At 36.2% G+C, this 26,333-nt stretch overlaps 1 protein-coding gene across 1 annotated transcript; it reads left to right on the top strand.

Moving 5' to 3' along the window:
* The first annotated feature begins 486 nt into the window (after window positions 1-486).
* CEP78 (centrosomal protein 78) lies at window positions 487-25,532 on the top strand. Its single transcript, XM_015812611.1, has 16 exons — window positions 487-601; window positions 3,519-3,802; window positions 4,281-4,456; window positions 4,540-4,612; window positions 6,655-6,758; window positions 8,045-8,219; window positions 9,164-9,277; window positions 11,650-11,714; window positions 12,718-12,823; window positions 16,016-16,151; window positions 16,432-16,477; window positions 16,670-16,813; window positions 20,732-20,809; window positions 21,528-21,694; window positions 22,160-22,310; window positions 24,641-25,532. The coding sequence occupies exons 2-16, from the start codon at window positions 3,550-3,552 to the stop codon at window positions 25,133-25,135; spliced, it is 2,283 nt and encodes a 760-aa protein (XP_015668097.1). The 5' UTR covers window positions 487-601; window positions 3,519-3,549; the 3' UTR covers window positions 25,136-25,532.
* The last annotated feature ends 801 nt before the right edge of the window (window positions 25,533-26,333 follow it).

The raw sequence follows: 26,333 nt of genomic DNA, 5'->3' as shown, positions 1-26,333 counted from the left end.
GGAGTTGAAGTCCACGTGCCTTAAAATGGTCAAGGTTGAGAAACACTGCGCTAGGAGAAAGGGAGCGCGGCGACCTTTTCCCAACTTTCCTGCCATCTTCGACGCACCGCATTGCCCGAAAATTCTGCAACTGACACCAAGCAGAGATAACATTAGCAATATAGACAAGAGGAGCGTCATTGACAACTATCGCTGCGTGAGCGGTGGCCAATAAGGGAGCGCGCTGATGGGGTCACGTGGGGGACGTTTGTGTGGAAAGACGGTTGGGAAACCAAGGAAACGGTTAGCAGGAGAGGAGCGCGAGGAGGGGGCGGGGCCGAGCGCGCGGGGCAGGTGAGGGTCTTTGTGTGTGGGTGTGGACTTCGCTTTCTTGCTTCGCTTTCTCTATTTCTTGTCAGGCCATATCAATCTTTTCCCCCTTTTTCTGTGGTGCCTAGTGGTGGGATAGGCAGAAGTTGAACAAATGAAGCTTCCCCCCCCCCCCCAACAACAACAACTGGTTTGTTTCCCACTGAGCTGTTGATTTTTCTGAAGTGAACGACCGACTTTTGGGCGTAATAATTTTGGATATGCGCGTGGTGAGTCTAAAATAAATAGGAAGGTGAGTGGAAAGAGGTCCTGGGTTGTACACAGCGCTGAATCCCCAAAGGCAGACGAAGTGGGTGTTTAATCTGCGTTCGGTTGTTTTTCTGGCTGTTTTAATTTTTTTAAATGGTTATTGCTTGCACGCCGTGCAAAGCCACGTCCAGTATATATAAATTTGCTAAGAGATTTCTTTTAGTCCCGGCTTTTAAATGTCACTGGAGTGGATGGTGGATGGGCGACATTCTTATACATAGCAATAGGTATTTGCACGTAGGGATAAGAAACAAGGATTTATCTCAGTCTGTGGGTGCTGCCAAATATGCATTGTGGGCATTGTCGGCATGGGCAATTGTTTTTGTTATCAAAATGATTTTGCTGGAAAAGCTTGATTATTAAGTTTCCACTAAGCTAAATAATAGGATGTATAAAAAGCATGTCACTTCTAAAACGGACATGGTATTAAAATATGCAATAAATGAAAAAGATACATTTTGTACCATTCATGCATAAATGGTGCAAAATAATATTGAAAAATATAATGATGGCCATGTGGCATTTTTCTTTATGAAATTTGGTGATCTCGTGTAGTCTCTGCCATTTAATAGGAATAGCTTTAATATAAATTTATTTGGCCTCATGTACACTGTGAGGGGGCACTGATGTTCTTGGTGGTTCCAAACACTGTTGTATACTCTTACTATATGTAGTTCTCAAAACTTTTTGATAATAAAGTGTTCCATATAAAAGGAAAGATTGTGATCTGCTAGTCTAATCTTTATTTTATGTTGCAGAATTGCCTGGGAACCTCAAAGGTACTTTTTCAAAAGGCAACTGGATTGTTTTTTCCTTGAAGAAGATGTTTTGCTTCTCATCCAAGAGGCTTCATGAATTGAAGAATGAGTTGAAGCTTCTTGGTTGAAAAGAGAAATGTCTTTTTCTTCATCGTGGAAAAAACAGTCCCGTTGCCTTTTGAAGAAGCCCCTTTGAGACAACTATGACCTGGATGACTGAGAACTTCCACAGACAATTGCCTGGGAAAGAAGTAAAAATTTATTCTTGGTATTAGCCAGAACAGTTCCTAAAAATGACTAAATACTCTGTAGCAGTTAAAAATTGGATGATTCTGTCTGCAGGGTGGAATGGATTCAAAGCTAAAGCAAAATAAATGGGAGTCAGGAAAGAGAGAGGAATCAAACTCAGATACCAGTTCTTCCATAATCTTGGCAACATTATCTGATTGGACAGGTGGTCTGGTTGCTTTGAAAACATATATACACCAACAGTTTTTAAGTTTCTAGCTAATGAATGAAATTAAGATTTAATATTTCTAATTCAAAAAACAGGATTGCCTAAAAATTTATTTTTAAAATAAGCATAATAAATTTTTTAGTAAGTTTGATTGTCAAAATTACAAGGTTACAGGCAGGCCTGTTTCAAAATAGAAGGCATTAATTTATATTTTGTAATAGTGGTTGGTTTTTTATAATGGTGAATTCTGTAATAATTATTTAATGTTAGCATCTTCTAGTGCAGCAATCCCCAATCTTTCTGACTCTGCAGATTGAGGAGGAGGGGGGTAAAGAGAGGATGGATTTGTGTGCACATGTGCCACTTGCACAAATGCAGCTTCATCTGCTCACCTGGCTCTTGCATGGCCCAGTTCCCAACAAACTATGTTCCTGGTATCGGGGGTTGGGGACCTCTGTTCTAGTGTTTTCTTGCAGTTGTGTACCTTCAGCATTATATTTCCTTCTTAGTTTGTTTCAATATTCCATGGTATATAATTCCTGTTGGTTCTCTGGATTTTGTTTCTTACTACTTGGCTTAATTCCTTTTCATCCTGGATTTTGTTTTCTTTAAAAGAGATAAATGAGAATACTATAATTTTTAGAAAGAAGTAGTGCATCTAAGGATGTGGAGACAGCTTTAAAGTGAGAAGTTGTTTGTTGATGGTGAAGCCAGGAAAACTTGAATATTTGCTTTATTGGCTGCTTCCAAACTAATGGAAAAGATTTAATTTTTCATTTAAATATCAAATGAATTAACAGAAGAAAATAGAGGTATATCATAGTATTGATAATACTTCAAAATCAATAATCATAGTCATAATAAAGTTCTAAAATTATACTATAAAAATCTGCAAAAAGAAAACATAATTGATCAGTTAAATACAGAAATTCTAAAACTGTGCTGCAAGTTTCAGAGGATGGGCTTCTGGCCTTTAAAGTATGTATATTTATGGTAATACAGAATTTATTCACGGAGTGATCTAATCTAAGAAACTATTTACTTAGTCTCCAGTTGTAATCCTCCAAAATGATTAGTTCCTGGATGTATTTGTAACTTTTCAGGCTAAATTTCTAAAAATGATCCATTATACCAAAACTAAGTACACAAAAACTCTTCATAGAATTACAGAGTTGGAAACTCATCTAGTCCAACCCCCTGTTCGAACAGAAGACATTTTACCATTTCTATTGCATTCAGAAGTCACTTTTCCATATATCATTTTAGCTTATCCTTTAAAATCATTAGTTTTTAAAAGATGGAATATTTAGGACAGTAGTTTTGTAAAATGTCTTTTATATATGTATACCTATTCATTAAATTATTGTATTTAAAAATAAAAGAGTCATGAACCCGTTAAATGTTTGTAGGATTTCCCCCCCAAAAAATTGGTAATGGATCCTGTACTTGTATTCTCTCTTGCCTTTATTTTAGCTATCCATTGAGATTAGCTGTATTAAATCTGTCATTGACAAGGAAGAATGTATATTGACTTCTGCAGGAAGGTAGCATTGGAAACTAAGCCCTCTTTACAGTCTGGGGTTTGATCTTGAAAGAAAAAAGAGGCGTAGAAGAGCTATAAATTTTATAAATTTTAATTGGTTAGATGGTGTTAACAAAAAATTCATGTTTTTTTCATTTCTTAGCTTTGGATCATAACTCAGTACGTAACTGAAAATGATTGATTCTGTCAAAGTAAGGAGACAGTGCAGTATGGATTTTTATGCTCATTATGAGCAGCTCTGTGCTCTAGAAGGCTGTGCCCCTTTAACATCTGTGAAAGCCAAAAAACTTTATAATATTCTTGATATCAATGCGGATCGTATTAAAGCTGCTGATTGGATACCTCTTCTCCGTGCAGTCAGACATAACAAGACGTTAACTTCTATTTTGATAAAGAGCTGTCACCATCAGGGTCCTGGGGACTCAGGTAATTATCCATTCATTATGCTATTCTGTCCTTAAAGCTTACAGAAAATCTTTTTATCAGAACTGTAGAATTTAACAAGGCTTTTTTCTCAAATAGGCTACATTATAAGCATCATCTTGTTTTGTTTAAAAAAAATAAAGTTGAGCTAAGAATGTGGTTATTTCTTTTGTTTTTCATTTTCTAATTGAATTTGTTTTGTAACTGCATCATTTCCGTATTCAACATTTCAGCTAGAATTTGTTCTTAGTCTTTACATTATCTAAAGAGGGAGAACAATGTCTTTGACTTCTACTTTGCTTAATTTGCATTATCCAAAGCAGAGGATATCCGATCTAATTATAAAGTTAATAGGTGGCACATAGTTAATATACTATATGAATAGTTGTCTTTTGACACACATTGTGTATTTAACATTAAAGCTGTTCTTATGTCTATTTATTTTTTGTTTACTGATAATTAAGCTATTCTTGTTTGCTAGGTCTTGAAAAACAGGGAACAGGTATAAGAAGAAGAATTCCAGCAATTCGATCCAAAGACTTAACTGGACAATTGTGTAAAGCTATCAAAGGGTGTCTGATTGTATCAAAGGCCCTGGGAAATCTAGAACTACATGGGTTGCTTTTGAGGGAAAAGGACTTAATATTATTGACAAAAGTAAGAATATTACATTGCAATATATTTTTGATCTTAAGATGTATTTGTTTTAAAAAATATTAATATTCTGTTTTTTTCTGAAGGGGTTGGCTGATACATCATCTTTAAAGAGACTATCTTTAGCCCACTCACCAATAGGTGATGGAGGTTTGGAAAGTAAGTCTTTCTTTTTCTAAAGAAAAAAATATGCCTAAAACACTGCTGTTCTCAAAAATCCTGTTTGGGGTAATCCCATATATTTGTTCGGTGTGTTATTTATTTGTTCAGTTTGCATGGCCACCTGCTAGCCAGGCAACTGTATTAACTATTACAAACCTATAAGGTACATTTAATTGAACCCTTTTTAAATCTTGTTTTATTTTATTGGCAGGATAAGGCATTTTACATATTTATGAAAAAAACCCAGCCTTTTGGTAACATTTTACATCACTATCTGTTGGTAGTTATTAATTCAAATATTATATTGGTTCAAATAGTAAAGATTGGGATAGATAGTAAACCAATATGCAGGGAATAACTGTTTCTTTGACAGTATCTTGCTAGTGGTTGATGCTATCTTAATTTCTATATAATATTTTTCAGATATTAACCCCTTGCACATTTAGAGGTATTAAGGGGATAGTTATCATACATACAAAATCTATCAGTACTGTTAGATATTCACCAATCTCACTATTTTCTTCCTATTATAGAAGGTATGTCTAAAGCAGTAAATTTGCTGTCTATACCTAAGTTTGTATGATTTGAACCATACTCTTGAGATCAATTTTTCCTAGGCAAATAGAGTTTGATCAGTTGATTTTTGTCTTGTTTGTAAACGCTTCTATTTAGTCATAAGCTTAATTTTAGTAACAGATTTGGCACCCATATTTGCCATATGCATCTGTGTAACTGCTATATACTAATTTTTTAAGGGATGGAGAAATGTTATCATGTATGGAATAAAAAAAAAGACATGCTGTATGTCAGGGGTGTCAAACTCAATTTCATTGAGGGCCGCATCAGCATTGCGGTTCCCTCGCGAGGCTGGGTGGGTGTGGCCAGGGTGGGTGCAGCCTACTGGGTGAGTGTGAATGGAGTGGGTGTGGCCTACTTGGTGGGCGTGGTTTCGGCAGGCAGCGGGGCACTCTCCTCACAGCGCCGAGAGGTTGAGCCGGGCGGTGCGAAGCTCGCCAACTTTGCACCTTGCTGCCTGCTGAAACTGGACAGGCTGGGGGCTAGGCAGCATTGCATTTCTCATCAGATTCGCGCCACCCAGCTCAGCTCTTACCGCTGTGAGGAGGGCGCCCCACTGCCTGCTGAAACCGGGCAGGCTGGGAGCTGGGCGGCCTCGTGTTTCTTTTTGGATTTGCGCCGCCCGGCTCAGCCTCTCGGCGCCGTGAGGAGAGCGTCCTGCTGCCTGCCGAAACCCCTCCCTCAGAGCCCCTCAAGCCGGATATGTGAAGTAGGCAAGGGCCATTTGCTGGTCACTTCCAGGTGATGGTGCATTTCTTCATTCCTCACAAAGGGTGATACCTCCCCAGCATGCACCCAGGGGGCGGGGCTGACGCGGCAGGGGCTGGTTCCTCACTGTTTCCAGACGGCTTTGTGGAGCTAAGACTGAATGCGTTTCAGCCTAGATGGCCACCACAAAATTGTACATTGGCTCCCGGCTGGCCTGGCCAAGGCAGCGGGGGCCATTCCCTCACTCTTTTCAGGATGGCTCGCGGGCCATATGAAACCACTTCGCAGGCCGCATCCGGCCCCCGGGCCTTGTGTTTGACATGTCTGCTGTATGTAGAAGTGATGCTTAGTCCCCCATATTGCATGATATGCTTGTTGTCTGGCATATGTAGGTCATATAAATCAAATTCATTTTTATATACAAGAGCAAAAGTTGCTGTACAATAGGGCTTTTAAAATTCCAATTTGCTATATGATGTGAAATGTGAGCAAGCAGCTAAATCTGAGATTATAAATGGAAGCCAAATATAATGTTTATATGTAGAAATACTTTCTTCTCACTTGTTCCACACCCATCCTTCCAGACTAGATGTTAAAGGGATGGGTGGGGATACTGGAGGAGGGAGCTTCTCTCTCAGTGATAGAAGAATGTTCCATCAGCAAAAGTGAACCGGTAGAGCCTTTAAGTGAAGTACTGTACTTTTACTATTTAAAAAATACATTTAAGATGAATAATGGAGTTTGTTTGTTTTCAGTAATTTGTCAGAGTGTGAAGAATTCAGCTTGCATCAAATCTATAGATTTTACAGGATGCAGTTTAACCTGGCGAGGAACAGAACACACGGCCAGCATCCTGAAAGTAAAACAACTTTGTATAAAATTCATTTGAAGTTTGATTACAGGTAGTCCATGACTTACAACTGGAGTTAGGACTAGAATTTACATGGTAAGTTAGTATGGTTGTAAAGTGAGTCATCATGTGATAACTAAATTTTACAACCATTTTTACTGTGGTTGTAAATTGAATCACATGGTTGTTAAGTGAATCATGAGATCATTAATTGAATCCATCTTCCCCAATTGACTGCTTGTTGGAAGCTGGCTAGAGAGGTTGCAAATTATGATCATGTGACCATTGTAAATGTGAACTGGTTGCCAAGTCCCTGAATGCCAAGTACATGATAGTATGTTGTAACTTCAAGAAAGGTTACTTCCGAGGCCATTGTAACTTTGTTGTTAAATGAACGGTTGTAAGTCAAGGACCACCTGTACTATTGGAGTGATGCTATTTCTACTTGCTTTTAATTTGTGAAGATAATGCTAATAATTTCTCTGTCTTAAAATGTTTGTGGGTTGTAGTTGTTTCAAAATGTTTAAGAAATGTAGTGTACTACTTAACACTCTTTTCTGTAGTTCATAAATTTGAATGTATTGTAACTTCCCTAAAGAATCTTTCAAAAGGTTAGAAATTTTTAAACAGCAGTGAATCTGGGCATAATGTGGAGTCTGTTTCCAATTGTTACAACGATTCTTAAATCTTCAGATTTTTTTATTTGCTTGTTTGTCTTGCCCTTTGAACTCGTCTTCGTTTCTATGCCATATGTTTTAAGATTGGTTTGTTTGTAGATATGCTGAATTTTGTTCTATCTGCATGCTTAAATTTCAGCAGGTTTTCCCATCCTTTCTGTTTCAGGCTACACTCATCACTCATTTCAGTCATTTTGAACAATAATTATAATGAGATACATTCAAACAATCCTAAAAATATGAAGGATACTGGGTTGGGAAGAGTTGGTTTAAGGTATTTAGAATTGTAACATTTATCTCTAGGCAACAAAATAATTTTAATAAATAAAATATTTATGCTGACAATATAATCTGATGCTGTACTCTTTTTTTGTCAATGAGGCTATTAGCCAAATTATACTTTCTTCTGAGGATGTAGTATAGGTTGCATAGTTTGTGAATGTACTTACAAACATCCATTTATATTTCTCAAGTTCATAACAGGATAACATTCCTTGTGTTCTCAGGAAATAATGAATTTGAAATAAAATATTTTATGTCTTTTTAATAATTATCATTTTTTAGTTCCATTTTTATTTTTTCCAAAAAGCTAATTAATTTTTATATGGTCTTTTACAGCATCAGGCAATGAAAAGACATGGTGAAGCTTGGGTTGAAAGTCTTCGCTATAGGAGACCCGATTTTGATTGTATGGCTGGCTTGAGGCGCATCACTCTTAACTGCAATACACTTATTGGTGATCGAGGAGCTGCTGTTTTAGCTGATTGCCTTGCAGAAGATCTGTGGCTAAAAGGTATGTATTGGAGATTTAGCTCTGAATGTGTTTATTTATTTTTGTTTTACTGATCAGTAATTCAATTTTTAAAATATCAAATTGTTATTTAAAGATCTAATATTTTTAAATACAGTTTGAGTTTATTGTATCCTTAATTTTTATCACTTTTTAATGACATGTCCTAGCTCTCAGATTTGTGTGGACTGCTTTTTCAAATGTGGCTCAACACAATTACGGCATTTTCTAATTTCTTATTTTTTTTAAAGACTATATAAAATACTGAATTCTAAAGAATTTGTTCCCAAGTAATATATGTGTTATGTGTTGAAGACTATACGTCTAAAGGAATTTTTTTTCAAAAAAATTGGTTATGCACATAGTGGATTTATGTACTGTTACAAGACATGAATGGAAAGTAATGTCTCCAGTGTTACAAGTTGCTAACTTAACAGATGCTAAAAAAAACCACCAGAGCTTCAAGCACATCAGTAGTGCTTGATGTGCTTGCAGTTCTAGTGTGCTGTTTAGCACCTGTTCTTTCACTACATTTGGAGAAATTACTATGAAGAAAAGTTGTGTTTCTATTGTTCATGAAATGGAAACATATAGTGAGTTCTTGTCAGTGTGCTTTAACCAATGCACCATCATAAAATCCATATGTCAATACTGACCATTTTGGCTTGTATTATTATAAAGAGTGAATTATCAATCTTAAGAGAGCCTTAAATAAACTTAATCAGAAAACTATTGTCAAACAATGCTATGTGAAAGTCACACCACCATGAAACTGGCAAATTGTTATCAAGGTGCTTGAGACTGCAGATTATAGTATTAAAGTAATTTTTTTCTTTGAATTATAATTATTTTGTCTTGATGTCAGAAATCTATTTGTCTTTGTAAGCATTGTGCTTAAGTATTCATAGACCATGTGGTGTGTTAATGTCAGCTCTCTATTATTCAAGCACTTGATTTGCAGCAATGTGGAATTAGCAGTGAGGGGGCAAAATCACTTTTGGATGCATTTAAAACTAACACAACGTTGGTGGTTCTGGACATCAGAAAAAACCCATTAGTAGGTATGTCTGCTTCTTTTTCTTTTTTCTAAAGGTTTAAAAGGATTAAAGTTGAAATTCCATTTTATCTGGAGTTTACAGCATTTTATTTATTATAAGAGAATGTCATTTCCATGGAGATGTGCAAATCATTCCATGCATAAACAGTTTCATGCACAGTTGGTTTTGGGTTGTCTGGCACATTTCTGATCTTCTCAGAAAACCATTCTGTACCATTTAGTCTCAGAACATCTAAAACTTTTGTTTTGGAGAGAAGTGATTGGGGAAAAGAAGGAAAAAGTCAAGTGAGAATTTCCTTGGCAATTGCATGTATAGACATTACCAGTGGCAACAAAAAAGGGGAATTGGAATGATGGGGGATAGAGAGATTTATGGGATATACAGTACCTCACTTCCACATTGGTAATGGGGAGGGGAGGGGAACTAAGGGGAAGTTGGTTTGATAAGGGAAGGTATTGAGAATATGGGGTTGGGGGAAAGGAACAATGCATGGGTTGTGTGGAGAAGAAGGAAAGAAGGAGAAATGCATCCTAAACTTACTATACCCACACCATTTACTGTGGGTTCCTCTTAGCTTTTAGTTTGTCTAGTTCTGCCAAGCTGCAGTTCCTTTAGAACAATGGTTTGTTCAGAACAAACATATTTTTAGTTTTGTACACCCTTTTTTTCCCTTTACATTTTCCTTCAATTTCAGTATAAGAAAAATCAGGGCATAGTTTATAACTTACCTTTTTGAAAAGCAACATCAAAGGATGACTTCAAATATGCATAGAAAAAGATAATGCCAAACATAGCAGAAAATTTAGTAGGGAGTCATAATTTAAACAGGGTTGAAGAAGCACGATTACTACTTTTAACCCATTCTTGTTAGGCTTCCAAATCTTTTCTCCCAAGGTGCTTTCTTATGGATTTCTATTGCTGGCTTCGGTAGGGCTGTACAATGTTTTAGACTTAGAAGCCAAATGCAAAGATGCTTTTTAGCACCTGTCTGTAATGCGTAATTTCACCTGAATCATTTCCAAGATCATTAGGCTACAGTGCAATCCTGGGAGAAGATAATATTTGATTTGAGGAATTGCAGTCAACATTATATGTTTCTAACCTTCATATGCTGCATATCTATCAGTAGAAATATACGAGGAGCCCACATCTGACTTGTCTGTCACAATACATTTATGCTATATTATACTGTTTTCTGACAGTAAGAACTGATTGTCATCATAATTGGCTGTGAAAAATTGGTTCAAAACCAATACATTGGTTAAGCCCTTTTACTTAGATAGCCAGAACAACATTGAACTCAAGTATATGCATGATATTCTACCTAAAAGAAAAAAAGTAGGAAATAAACATTTAATAACGAGAGTAGAATAAACAAACATTACCTTAATGAACCCTGGAGTTTTGTTTAGTACAAAACCACTGACAGCAGTAAATATGGCTTATTTTTTTCTTGCATTATTGTTTAAAGACTAGTAACTTTTGAAATCCAAGGAAAGAAAAATGCATTAATATGTTACATTTTGAATCTAAAATATATAACAACTATTTATGTATGAATAGTTCCCTCACAATAATACAGGTAGTCCTTGACTTATGACTGGTCACTTAGCGATTACACTAAGTGAAAAGCTGTTACATTACACTAGACCATGCAAAGGTATTTACAGAGTTTCAAAAAAAGTTATGGCCTCTGAAGTGCCCCATGGTCACATGAACAAAATTTGCCTTTACCATTAACTCAGGGATGCCGCAGTGGCCCCTTCACCTATAATATCTCTTCTCAACCTGCCCTCTGGGTTCCTGCAGGCCTTGGGCCTGCTTTTTACTCCATCATGTCTCACAACTTTCTCTCCACCCTCCCATCACCAATTGTTCACTTACCTTTTGTAGAGCTCTGGAACTTGTATTGGGGAAGGAGAGCAGGCCACTCTGCCCCTAAATATTTCTAGGCCATGTGGCTCTGTTCCAGAAATTGGCACCATTTTTTCAGCAGCTGCAGTGAGTTATGGCTACTCTAAAAATAGTGCCTGGGACAGTGCCATGTGGCCTGCAGGGATGCTGAGGGATGAGAAGTAGAGCATTGGGTCTTTAGGGAGAGGGGGAGGGCCTCTCCTACTCCTGCACACCCCATACTCTGCTTAATGCTGTATTGGGGAGAAGGGTGGGGATCATTAAGGGAGGTATTCAAGTAGGTGCCTTGTTTAACAACCATCATGACTTGCAATCATGGTGGGTAGGCTCTGTTCTTGTAACTTAGTTGTAACTAAGAACAGAAAAAAAACAATGATTGATAAGTCACATAAGGATTTTCTTCTGTCTTTTTTGGAAGCATATGATGCAAGTATTAATATTTTATTATTCTATCTTTGTAGATCATGCATTAATGAAGAAAATAATTGAAAAGGTTCTCATGAATGCCAAGGACACTAACTTGGAGGTATAAGCTAAATATTCTTCAGTGATTAATAACGTAATGAACAGAAAATAATGCAACATGTTTCTGCTAGCCTTTGCTCTTGTTTAAATTGTTGTAGGTTCCCCTATGTTTTTTACAATGGAACTCTTACAGATAGTCCTCAATTTCTGATCATAATTGAGCCAGAATTAAGGTTGTAACTTGTTGCAGTCATTACTGTAAGTGTGTCACCATGAGACTGCCCGATTTTACTACCTTTTTGCAGCAGTTATTAAACAAATCTGTTGTATCTACTGAGCATTCTTTGTCAGAAAGGGGAAGTAAAGGCAGAAAACATTGAAAATTGCAGTCATGTGACGCAATCACATCACGGGACACTGCAAACATCTATAAAGGCAAGCCAGATGCCAAGCAACTATATGTAATCATATGATTGCGGGGTGGAAGTAAGACTATTGTAACTTCAAAATTGGGTTGTAAGTATCTTTGGGGGGGTCTATTGTAACTGTGAATGGCTGTTAAACGAGGACCATCTGTATAAGAACTTTATTTTTTAGTTTGTTCAAATGTGCATTTTTCATGATCTGCTTAAGACCGTTATTCTATTCAAATAAATTTTGCACAGATCCTGAGCATTTTCCACCAATATTAATTCTGTTATCTAGTTAGCAATTTTTCAGTCTGTAACTCAAGATTGGGAATCTGTTGTTCCAGTCCTAAAGCACAACATGATGTCATCCATTGGTTTCAATGTAGATTTATATAATATTGGTGCTGTAGGAAACCTGTGGAATCCTACAGATTAAATCCATAGTATGAAAGTAATATTTTCAGTGATTGGCTATTTACTTAACTGAACATAAAAGAATTGCAGTGTATTTAGTGAAACACTAAGGTATATATTCAAAATATTTTTAATTAGTGCTAGCTTCTTAAGTTAGTATGTATAACTGCATGTTACTTATAGTTTGAAGCAACTACTACTAAACCAAAATAACTGCTGTTTTTCCCCCTGCTATTCTAGTACAAGTGGCTTCCTTCTCCTCTTTCAAAAGATGTTAAAAACAAACCCAAAAAAAGAACAGTTGTCTTGGGAAATGGCAGGAAAGGAAAAGCTACCATACGTATTGGTAATTATTTTACTTCTTTTTGTATAAGTTGATATATAAATTCTTTTTCAGCAAGTTGCTATTCTCTTATATCAATAGAAGAGAATACTTGAACTGTGGAGTCCTTAGTGCTCTCTGAGCTTGGTTGTTTATTGGCAGATATTTTATTATTAAAGTAGGTAACATTACCAGTGTTCTTATTCTTTTATACATTTATAAAAGTTTAAAAACAGTGAAATTAAACAAATTGTGAGAAGATTCTTAATGAACACCCAAATAAACTGACAATAATTATTTGATACAGGTAATTTGATTACCTGATCTTTTAACATTTGGAAATCACAAGAAAACATGATCTAATTGTGTTATGCTTAATCTCATTAGTCAGTGTGTTTTAACCAAATAAAAAGTCAGCTGTCATATCTTTCTGTGAAGGTACAAAACTATCCCAACAGCCAAGAGAACTAGTGTATTTTTAAAGGTCCAAAATTTAGAAAATGTCATTTAAAGTAGGGGGGCCCAACTCCCCATCCGTAGACCAGTACTGGGCTGCGTCATGCTAGCAACCGGTCTGTACAAACAAGTAAAGCCCCATCTGTGGGATGCAGGCAGCACACAAAACCATGCCTCCTCTGGTCCGCAGGAAAACTTTTCTCCAGGAAACTGGTCCCTGGTGCCCAAAAGGTTGGGACCTCTGATTTAAAGTGCTTAAATTTATATTTTGTTCTTTCATATGATAATTGTGGCCAACCTGAACAGAACTATGAATATTTTTCATATATGCTAGATAGGAACAAACAATCCAGTTATAGGCTGTTATACTCATACATTTATACAGTAAGGAAATTATACTTTCATGAGGCTAACAAATTTGACTAGATTTCAAATGTGCAGTGAATGCTTGCTTAACTCAATTTACCAAGGATTCTCAAAGCCTATTAATATTCTTGGCTATTTCTGGAAATGTAGGTAAAATATAACTTATTTTATATCACTACTATGCTATTTCTTCCCCTCAGTATAATTTACTTGGAAGTAAGTCCAAATATGTTTTTGTTCTATCTGGCTCTGACCTTTCCATTCTGTAGCGTAGGTGAAGCTGTCTGTTAAACTGAAGACTAGATCTCGGTGGCATTTCAGAATGAATTCCAAAAAGGAAGTTCAAAGTATGTAGGAGTCTGAATATCATATTTGTGGATAACTTTTTAAAGCAGCTACGTGTTTTCTTGGGATGGTATCATTGTCCTCACCAACTGCAAATGATTCTGAGAGTCTGAAATGCTACCATTCTTAATTAAGAATTTTATAAAATGTTCCATTTTAACATAGTTTGGATGAATGTTGAATTACATGTATATTAAATTCAGCTTTTTGTCTGATAACAGAAGCATTCCAATATTGTTCTGAAGCCCAAGCTTCTGTATACATTGATAAACATGAATAAATATAGTTTTTATTCTGTATGTGTATCTGGGTTTTCTAATTTCAAATTATCAGTTTATAAGACAAGCTTGATTCAAATGTACAAAGGAAAAATAAGCCTTGCTTTGCTCTCTATTGAGAGTACTGAGTTGCTTGACTTAGTTTGTTCCCGTGTTTCCTCGAAAATAAGACCGGGTCTTATTTTTATTTTGCCTCCAAAAGAGCCACCATATCTTATTTTGGGGGGGTGTCTTTCTACTCAACTCGCAGCGGCGGCACCGGCAGCCCTGCCCAGTTGCCCCACTTCTTCTGTGGCCGGAGGAGCAGCTTCATTCTTCAACCAAGAATGGAGCTCCGGCCCTGCATTTTGCAGTCAGAGGCCTTTCCGGAAGGCCTCTGCAGCTGAGAACCGAGCTATGGATTCAATCCACCCCTGCCTTAGCTTGATTTTTAGATGTGCGCCTCACCCCCAAACTAGAACTTATTTTCGGGGTAGGGCTTATATTAGGCCCATCCCCCAAAATCAAGTTAGGGCTTATTTTCGGGGTAGGCCTTACTTTCGGGGAAACACGGTATTAGCTTCATTCAAGAAGTCTTAGTAAGTTAGTCACTGAAATTTCATGTTATAAATGGAAAGGTATCTAGACTATGTTTTCTTGGTTGATTTTTCTTGTTTGGCTATTTTTTATGCTTTCACTTCAGTAATTTGGAGACACAGAGGTAAGCATACAAAATGAAATTTTTGGAGCTAAAACTGCAATCCTATATTCACTTTGGCATGAAACTAATTAAACATATTTCTTCTGTAATTCTACATATTATTGTATTGTAACTACCAAATGTGAAACTATTGTCCTGAGCACCAAAGAGAGTGTTTCAAGCTCATTATTTGCAGAATGCTTGAAACGTCCCACTTCATGAAGTTTCACACCTGAAAAAGTTTGAAATGAAGCATTTTGCACATCCTGATTATAATAGGATAGGCTGAAAACATGTACATGCCTTATTTTTATTGGGAGTTTAGAATCACATTACCATGTTGTAGTGGCTATAATGTATACTGCAGCTGTATTTAAGACATGTAGATGAAGGTCATATTAGTCTTTGATGGCAAAAAATGAAGCTGAAATAAAAAATTAATGAAAAAATTGAAGTGAATGAAATGAAAACGAAACACTGATGAAGTATTCCACCCTTTCATCATAATAATTTTAGTTGGAAAATTTGTTAGAAAAATTGTTATTCTAATAACATTTGTTAGACTCTAGATAAAATATTGTTTAGAGTTGCTATAAGGTGTGATGTTACTTGATGTTAGTTGTTCCTCGGTGTTTTAATATTTTACAGTGTATCTTAATTGTATGTCTGTAAGCCACATAGAGTAATATTGGCGAGACGGGTGGCATACAAGTTTAATAATAAAAAAAAGAAAAAAAATATCCTTTTCTTTTGCAATATACAGGATGCATGAAAAATAAGGTCCATAGACAGTTTATTATATAAATTACTTTAATATTCAAATTGGTTATAATTTGGGTCACTTGGAAGAATTGGATTTCAAGAAGATAATTATATCATTTCTACAGCTATAATTACATGGGGGTAGCTTCCAATTGTTGAATATTAAATCTAGAGTTTGTGGAATGAAATAGTTTCTTGGTAGATTGAATAACTTTTTAAGACAATTGGGTTTACAGTAGAAACTCAATGCCATTCATATTTTATAATCTAAAAATTCAACACTTGTTTATGTGGGTTATTTGAAAGTGTTCTTTCTTTTGCTTGGTTCAGGATTTTCATCAAAAAAATCACCCAGTTCCAGTAAGACAACTTCATGGGATCAAGACAACTATGCTCCAAAGCCATTACCCCCAGGGACACATGGCTTCCTGCCCTGGCGTACTGCTGAACGTGCAAAGCATCATAGGTAATGTGTACTGAAAGTGTTAAGTTATATATGTATGAATATATGCATGTATGTATGTAAATGTGGGAAAAGAAAATAAATTATTCTTGGGGAGTGGGGATACATATAGTACATAGGATGGTGATACTAAAGGTTAGAGGCTAATTTATAGGTATTGAGATATATCCATGATCAAATTCTTCTGATAAAATAGGGTTTATTGTATTGATAGACTTAAATCTTTGGATATTGCAAATGTATTTTGTTTTTAAATCTTTTAAAAACATTTTTCTTATTTTAGGGCTTCATCTGCAAAAAGTACCCGTGAATTTCCATTGCAGATACAGGTAAAATTAATTCTAATCAACAAATTAAACTTTTATAATTGATTTTTTTGAAGAGCATTTCATAATGTTACATAATTTTGACAGTTGACTTGCTGTCAACTTTGCCAATATTACCAAATATGATTAATTTATTTACAAAGTGGAACTATTAGAATTAGAACTAATATAGTTATACTTGCTTTATCTACTCAGACAGGTATTCCTGTGACAGTGACTGTAGAAAGTGCTTCTGCATCTGAAACTGAGACAGAGGGTGCCATGGACAATGTGATTTGCAGAAAGAATACCATAGAATCCCCCAAATTAACCAATTTAAAACAGTGGCATCAGTTACAGGTATGGTTATGCAATCAAGTTTGGCGTAACAATTTACAAACAATTACTAATAGTAATATTATGGAAATTATCCATAATAAGATTGCAGTATCCTTTTTTAACAAATACAGCTCTTAAATGAGGTGTAGATGTTTAATAAGGATTGATAGCTTCATTTCATTTAATCTTGGTGAGGGATGATAAAGTTACACAATTTGGAATAGGGGCAGTTTTCTTTCCTGTGGCATTTTAAATGAAATAAAGAATACACATGTAAGTACTGCCTAATTGCTAGGCAAGGAGACATGATTATTTGCCCCCCCCCCAAACTGTCAAAACCCATTGTAATGGAACTTGTGTACAACCTTTTGAGGAGAAAAGTGAAAGAGATGTTGCCTAGGAAAGAGAGAGACAGAGAGACAGATGGGGGGGAGGAGCCTCCCAGTGGCTGTGTTAAGTGTATCATGGCATTTCACATTCTGTAAGTAAGTCATCTGTACATCTACTTGTTAGTGTTATAAAAACCCAGCTGCCAGATGCTTAGCTGTTAGCGGTACACCTGGAGGATCAGAGATCATTCTTGAAATTCCTGTCTTTGGAAGAGAGTAGGAGACTTGCAAGATAGGTGTCAGATGTCCCAGGTGGACCAGACAGAAACTAGGACCAGATGAACTAATTTTACTTTATTGTAAGGCTACACTGTAAGGCTACAGCAGAATCTTGCAAGTCTGAAGGTACAGACTTCCCACTGTCAATTTTAACTGCTTGATCGGGTCCTTCCTAAGTCTCTCTCTCTGAACATTAAGCCACTGGGGGATCTTGTCCCTCTTGTCTGATTGATTCCTAGGCAGCATCCCTTCCCTCTTTCTTCAAAGTCATCCCGACATAGATAGATTTCCAATCTCTGTCAAAAGAAGGTACAGGAAATCCCCGAGTTACGATTGTTCCCTTAGTGAACATTCGAAATTATACGATAAACACCCCTTAGTGTTTACGAAAAAGTCCTGAAATTATGAATGTTGCCGCACCATGGCAGTCGTTCACCCCTACGAATGACCGCAGTGGCACTGCAACATGCACCCTGGCTATTCCCCCCCCCCCCCCCCCGGGTCTCCCTAGGCACTAGGCCTGTGGATATTCACCTTGCGAAGATCAAGAGATCCTTCGCTTTCTTGGCTGCTCCAGGCCTTCTGTGCATTCGCAGAGAATGGAGGCCTAAAGTACCGAGATCTCACCCTACTAATCTCGTATAATCTTACAGTACTTTAGGCTATTCTCTGCAAACGGAGGCTTGGTGGAGAACTGCGACAAAAGGCTTTGCAAATGCAGGTAAGGGCTGAAACTTTGAAGCCTTCTCTCCATTTGCAAAGCCTTTTGCAATTTTTGCAAAAAGCCTTCCCTGCCGATAACAGGCTGGAAGGGACGCATGCATGCTTCCAGGCCTCCATTTACAGCTGCAGGCTCCATTGCATTCATAACTTGAGGACTACCTGTATTTCTTAAATGAATTAAGAACCAAGAAGAAAAAAAGCAGAACAGGTGTTTAAAATGAATAGTAAATCATTAATTTTAACTTAATCTATGCTACCATTTGGAAATAACATGTAGTATAAGAATAACTTTAAAGGTTGGATCATCTTTAGATGGTGAGATATAGTAATCAACACAACAGTTGGCCAGTGTAACAAACTAGTGAGAAAACGTATTCCATGTTACCTGTGTGTGACTAAATAAGGGAAACATGTACACTGGTCTACTGTTCCTTACTGTATTAAGAACCATGCACAAAGAATCTCTATCTCACCAGAAACTAAGACAGGTTATAGAAACCCTCATGACACATGAAATTCAAGAATATTGGAGAGTGTGAGGGTCAAGGCAAGAATAAACAGTTCCTAAACCAAAGATGGATACTATGTTAACAGAAAGTTGTTTGGGTTTAAGGCCATCATGTGCTGCACCCAGTATTAATTCAGAAATGTAGGAGGAAAAAGCTGTACGTTTAAATCCCATAATTATACATTTTCTGACAGGCAGTATGCGTTCAGTGATTGTGTATGGCTTTATTCTTGCCTATATTAAATATTTTTATCTAGGCAAGTTGTATAAGTGACTCTTGTACCAGATCTAGCAGTGGAGCAGTCAAGATACATTGTGAAGTATCAAAACTGAGATTTATTGCTAAATCTTGGTTGGGGAATTGACAAAATGGATATATCTGAAAATCAGGCTCCATTAAAGAATATACTTGAGTGGTGTGCAGAGAAAATGCAGAAAGGAGAAAAGCAGTAAGTGGTCATACTAGTCAATCTTTTAACGTATTAGCTGTATTAGGAATAGAGAGCTTATATTAGGGATAGGAAACCTTGACATGTTACTGAATATTCTTTGCATACCTTGTTGGCCATGGTATATATTGAGTGCATAATGTGGGAATTGCAATTTAGAATATTTTTTCTATAAAAACAGTATTCCAAATCTTTAAAACCAGAGGTGTGCAATGATGTGCATCAACAATAATTCTTTACTTGTTTCTAGATCAAAACAAAACATACTTGAGAATTGTAAAACATTTAAACTGTGGCATCGGAGTGTAGCCATTGCATCTACTGTATACTGTACCAACGGAAGCTTTCTTTTCTGTCACCTTCTTTTGCACCATGCAGTGGGTTTCTTTTGTGCCCCTCCAAGGTTCTTCATTCATACCCTGCCCAGGACCTCCATTCACAATACATCAGGGTTTCCATTTCGAGTCCCAGCCAGGGTCTCTGCTCATGACTCATCCAAAACCTTTTTTCACACTGGTGCACCCAGGCTTCTTTCATGAAAGAGGGCCTGGGTGGGGCATGAATGGAGGCTGCAGCTCCGCTTGTGCAAAAAAAAAAAAAAGTGGCACAGAAGAAGACTCCCAGTACAGTAGTGGCGTGCAATATGGGCAGAACCAGATGGTGGGGACAGCTGGCAGCAGTGTGTAAGCAGGTGGTCAAAAGACAGTTGTAAATATGGGTGGACCTGAATTTTGTTAATATGGAGGCTCTGCTATAGCTGGAACTCTTGAGGACCACTCATAAACCATTAAAACTTTGAATAGTTGCGGAATGAACGGACATTAAGCGGGGACTATAAAGGTATCCATGGAGGCATGTGTTGAGACCAGCATTGTTTTATCGACACCCTTTTTATATGCTTTCTATAACGGGTCCCCAACCTTTCTGGGTTGGTGGCCCGGTGGGAAAGGGAGGGGCAGGCACCTTTATGTGCACATGTACACACATGCAAATGTGGCTGCGTGTGTGGGCAAGTGAACGGGGCCGTGAGCATGCACGCTCCGCAAATGGGGCTGCTAGCGCCAGTGAGAGGATCATGGCTCGGCTAGTGCCAGCGCAAGGTGGGGTGAGCACACGTGCACGTGCACTGGCCAGCCATTCATGCAGCTCAGTGGCCAAGAGGCTGCAGCCCGGTAGTGGGCCGCAGCCCATAGGTTAGGGACCTCTGTTCTAGAACATCACATGTATAAATAAAACTGGCAGGGTGCAGCCTTGCTTTTGTCATTTTGGTGAAATTTCTGATCCTGTAGTCTCTCTTGTTTATGCATATCCCTTTTAGAATCTATGTATTGATATTTAAATATACACTCATAGTCTTTAAAATTACCTTTTATTAAGTTATTGATCGATTTAATTTTATCTGTTGACAGTCATTCTCCTAGGTTTGGGACTTTTTACCCCAATACTTCAAATATTTTTCAAGGTTGCACCTGGGATCTCTGTACAGGTAAAGCATATGGACTTTACCACTGAGCTTCTTTTTTTTCTGAGATAACTGGTTCACAATTAACACTACCTTTTAATGTATGCTTTTGGTTTTAGTTTGCATAATATAGCGTATTCAACAAATTATGATTAAAATCATAGATTAGCATAGTCTGCTTTTTGACAGATGGAGTATGAAGAATGTTACTTAAGACTAAAAGAAGAACGAAAAGCAAGAATGATTGCTGAAGAACGGATAATGGAGGTAGCAATCATTTTCTTTCTTGAATACCAACATGCAATAGGATATAATATTTTTCTTCAAAGTGTTTGAAGAACTCCACTTTATAAAAAAGTTAATTTCCATGCTATGTAATATTGCTGGGATAAGAACTGGAAAGAGCCTAAGTTTACTTGGCATGATAGCCAAATACGAAATCTACAGGAACATACACATTATATAGTCACTGAGTTGTCAGATACACCATATAATATCTCCTGGGATACCCCCTCCTTTGATTTTTCTCCATTCCCCCTTTTAATATAGTATCTAGGTATATTTGGTTTCAGGGACTGATAATCTGTATAAACAAATGGGCATTTTAAAGTTTTCATAATGCACCAGGTGATTTCTGATAAGCTGCATAATTTTGATACCATAGTAGCAAAAACATTTTTCTTCCTCCAATGAGAAGTAGCACAACACTAGTTTTGATCTCTCTTTGTCCTTTTCTTGATGGAATTTCAACTTGCAGATGAATTCGTAACCTAATTGATGAATATTTATTTATTTATCTGGCCATCATTGCTCCATTTCTTTATTACTGCCTTCAAATGTGTTGTTTCTTATTTCATCTTTGATCTGGGACACCAGAAAGGAAGGGAAGCATCTGAAGGAAATGATAGCATTTCATTCCAAAAATCTTTATTGAAGAAGAGGTATTTGGAGTATTAATACAATTTTGTTTCATTATTTATTATAGTTGGAATTGGAAAACACTCAGTTGCGGAATCTAAATTGCTCTCTCTCAGAAGTTGTCCATGCACAGTCAGTAGCCAGCATAATATTAGAAGACGAAGGAGTGCTTGGTAGCATTGAGAATTCTTTCCAAAAGTTTCATGCTTTTTTAGATCTTCTTAAAGATGCTGGGTAAGAGAGGCCATTGATTGCCTTTTGAATGATCCTTGATGCTATATATCTGTGTATAACAGGTTTAAAGAATAGCAATGCTTCATCTATTAAAATATCAAAATTAGCTAATCATTCTTGAAAAGCAAAAACTGATTTGTTGAAGGTTTTTTCCGCTGGTTTTAAAGCTGGGCAGAACAAATATTTTTTCTGGAGTTTTTATTGTATTTATTTTTCTTCCAGTTGTGATACATTTAAAATATATCTGCAGATGATGTAAATTTTCTTATAATTTTGAAGCATGGCTGGTATTTGGGAGGGGTTTGGGTCCTTTGGATTTCAATCTCCTGCCTTTTCTGTCTATTCTCTAGTAATTTAGTTTCTTCTACCATTTCAGAGCTTAGTTATATAAATTTAGTTTTTTAAATTAAAAATTTATAGTTTCACTATTTTTAAGTGCATTTGTCATATTTTCATATTTTGCAGTCTTGGGCAGCTTGCAACAATGGCTGGTATAGATCAGTCAGATTTTGGCGTATTACATCATCCTCAAATGACTTCTACTACAAAGCCAACTGTGATAGAAAGTGAGAAGTCATTTGAAGAAGAAAGGCAAGAACACATGCAGAATTTTAAAGTAAGCTTGTTAACTCACTGCCCAAAATACATATTATTTGTATTTTTTTAAAAAACTGTTCGTTTGTTTGTACCTACAGAATTTTCACAGAGTTCTCTTGGATTTCTATCTTTCCTCTGCTACTTTTGAACAGCCTTGTAAATAATGAAAATAATAGAAATAACAATTTCTGTATTGATTCAGTGAAGATCATAGTCTTTCAACTATGTTGTATTCTGATTATTTGGGTTCTAACTAAGAGCGTAGAATTCATAGTATGTAGGAAATTTTAAGCATTTTTTTTTTGCAAAGTCAATGGTGTAAAGTCCCATTAAATTTTAAAATTTCCAAATATTTAGTGAATCTGTTAATTTTATAACTTGGTTGATTGATTTAGAGACCACCAATTCCAATATAATTCCAGTTATAGGCAGTTCTTGACTTATGACTACAATTGAGCCCAGAATTTCTTTCGCTAAGTGAGATAGTTGTTAAGTGAGTTTTGCCCCATTTTGCAACCTTTCTTGTCACAGTTGTTAAGTGAATTATTGCAGTTGTTAAGTTAGTAACATGGCAGTTAAGGGAATTTGGCTTCCCCATTGACTTTGCTCTTTAGACTGTTGCAAAAGGGCACTGCAGCTATCATAAATGTGAACCACTTACCAAGCATCCAGATTTGATCATGTGACCATGGGGATGCTGCAACGGTCATAAGTGTGAAAAATGGTCATAAGTCACTCTTTTCAGTGCTGTTGTAACTTTGAACGGTCACTAAATGAATGGTTGTAAGTTACGGACTCCCTGTAATTTACTTTAAGAAATAGAAAATGGCATGGGTTCAAGAGCTCCAATTATCAAACTTTTCTAGGCCTGTTTCGCAAGAGTGGGAAACCCATATTGTAGTAATGTATTAATCAATGTTCAAGTGGGAGGATAATATGTGTACATGTGTGGGGGTTTCTTGTCTTTTTATAATACATTTTTTCAATGTTTTGTCAATTTTATTGTTTCCTCGTATTGTTAACTCTGTGGACCACATTTTATTCTTTTTGATCATGATGATGCTGAAGATTGCTGTCTTTGATTCAGGTGTCTATTGGTCTGTATTACTGTATAAGTTCAAAAATGAAGCCATAGATATTCTCATTAATGAGTACAGCAAAATTATTAAAAGCACTGCCATGATAAAACTTATGCACTGGAATTTATGTAGAAAGTTTAACTTTACTATTAACAAAAGCTACTGAGACCGCATATTTGAAAAAAACTCTTATGAACATCTTGGGGGATTTTAAAATAGACCAACAGATACCTGAAGCACAATGTACCAAATATCATCATTGTTATTATTACTAGCATTTCTATGATATGTATTCAAATAATTCTCTTAGTAATTTTTAACTAGCCTTTTATGGGCTCACAGAGAGAAATTAGAACATACTCTCTGTCCTTTTATAATTTGTTGCATTACTGTGCAGCAAGTTGAAGATGCATGGTGCTCGCTGGAAGCCCACCAATTGGCCTGGGTCATTTCCTCATAATTTGTGGCTACCACTGACAACTATTTAAACATTTAGCACAAGAATTTGTGTTCCAAGCACTTTACATAGAGTGACTTCATTCAGTTTCTCAAAATACCTACTAATGAGAGGCCCATTGGCATTATACAACATTTTGAAAAAGAAATTACAAAATCTTCTAAATGTAATACATCATATAATGAATATATATCCTGTATTATCAAATATAATTAAGTAATGTGTGCTGTGCTTTATGTTTTTAACTCTAAAAAACAGAAATGGCAAGGCCTCAAAATGCTTCTATGTTATATTTTATCTTTACATCTTTACACTGCGATAGTTCTGAAATAGAGGAACCATGGAATGAACTGGTTCACATCCTAATTGAACTGAGTTGTGGTAGTATTTCAGTCTTTTGAATCTGTGTTGAACAAATAGTTCAGACATATGAAGTGGCACTGTTAAATTGTGAAATGACTTATTCAGTTTATAGGAATTGTCATCCTTGTGACTGATGGTAGCATATGCCATTAGCAGCATAGCTAACTGTGGCTGAACCATCACACAAAAAGGAAGATATTGGAAGCAATTATTAACTACACATTTGGAAGGTTTTGTGATAGATTTGCATGTTTTCTGCACTTCCTAGCTATTTGTTGTGTTTAATTTTCTTTTTAATTTATGCAGCAAACAGCAATAGTCTGTGTATCATGACATACTTATCAGTGGAATTTCCTGCCAAAATATCTGCTAGGTTTGCAAATAGATTACACTTAAAAATACAATATTATTTCAGAGAGTCATTTTTAATTGTTTTATTGTTCTTCCTAGAATGCTGGCTCTACTGCTTTTCTGAATCCTCTCACTTTCCAGAAGGACTTTGATTCATGTCAAGCAGTAAATAGTGACCTACCTGCGACAGCAAAAACTCAAGATCTTCAGGGTGTTGGTCCATCCCAGCAAAGCTTGTGGCAAGACATTGAAGCTAAAATAGATAGTTGGCGAATAGAAGATCATGAATCAAAACACATCCAGGCAGCATCTGAGAAGAACAGCCAACCTCTAGAATTGGAAGCACGGGATTCCTCTATGAGGCAACTACTAACTGCTCGACTATCTGTCTCTGAACCCATTATCAATATGCTTAGTAACAAATTTGGTGCTCCTACCATTGAAAGTAGTAAAGTTTCCTCAAAAAAACTTTCTTACACCATGGGCTTTACTGCGGAAGATAAAAATCTACAACAGTCTGACCTTTCTAGAAATGACAGAGTGGAGTCTGATTCTGAAATACAAGAAAGCATCCATTCTGTAGGAAGTGCCTGAAGAATCCATTGGATTGTTCACTAAAATCAATTTACTGCGTACATTTTTGGAATTATCCAAAATTATTATGCAATAATTTTCATATGGTGGCAAAAGTAGAGAAGCAGAGACCAGATGCTGGTGAATAACAATTCCAGCATCCCATATGATTCGTCATACTGGTTGGAACTGTTGAAAGTTGTAACTTAGCAACAATCTGGAACATCAAAACTTCCTTACTCTTGCATGTAAGGATTTGCTTTTTTATAGCTATGCCAGGTGAGTCTTTAAGAATTTTGTTGCCAGTATTCAAAAAGATTGATTGCACAGTTTGGTTTTTATATCGTTTTATAAAGAATCTGGTGTGTTTCAAATTCTCATTTATAATTATAATGTGAATAAAGTTTTTACATGATTCTAAGTAAAAAAAGATGTTTTGTTTGTTGTTATTATTCATTTTGGTGATCTGAATAATGCCAAATTTTATTCATTCTCAAATTGAGTTTCATTGCTGTTGTGAAGCAACTAAAATTAAAAAGATTAAAAAAAAAACTTTGATGCTTTTTTTGCCAGAAATATAACTTGTTTTAAATGATAGCTTGAAAAATTAAAGGTTTTTTTATTTTAATAATTTGGCTATTAAAAACAAATTGTTTCACATAAAAGCTTGATTTTCTTCTATATATCTAGTTTGTATACGGGTTTGCATTAATAACTAGATATTATATCCCTGCATTTCATTAAGCTGTTATTAAATGCAAACTTTAAAGATACATAACCCAACACATCCTGAGACAATACACAGCCACAGATTAAGCCAAGTCCCAAATACATTTTTTTTAAAACCCATCAATCTCAACTTATCCACTTCCTTATCATAATAACAGTACATAATGTAGTTTTAATAAAATAACTAGAAAACCTATTTAAATTTGAATAAAATAGAAATTACAAGTAGTCCTTAATGATCACAACTGAGCCCACAAAATTTACATTGCTAAGCAAAATTGTTAAGTGAGTCACACCCCATTTCATGACATTTTTTTGCCTCTTCTTAAGCAAATCACTGAAGTTGTGAATCATGCAGGCAGTAAGTGCATCTGGCTTCCCCACTGACTGCTTGTCAAGCACCCTAGGAAGGTTGCAAATGACAATCCCAGAATCCTGGGATGCTGTAGCCATCGTAAATACCTGCTGGTTATCAAGCACCCAAAGTTTG

This window comes from Protobothrops mucrosquamatus, unplaced genomic scaffold (genome assembly GCF_001527695.2).
Source record: "Protobothrops mucrosquamatus isolate PMUCROS unplaced genomic scaffold, P.Mucros_1.0 scaffold_64, whole genome shotgun sequence".
In the NCBI taxonomy this organism is placed as follows: domain Eukaryota; kingdom Metazoa; phylum Chordata; class Lepidosauria; order Squamata; family Viperidae; genus Protobothrops; species Protobothrops mucrosquamatus.
Note: the sequence above shows the minus strand (reverse complement) of the source record. Positions and strands in the feature narration are given on the sequence as shown.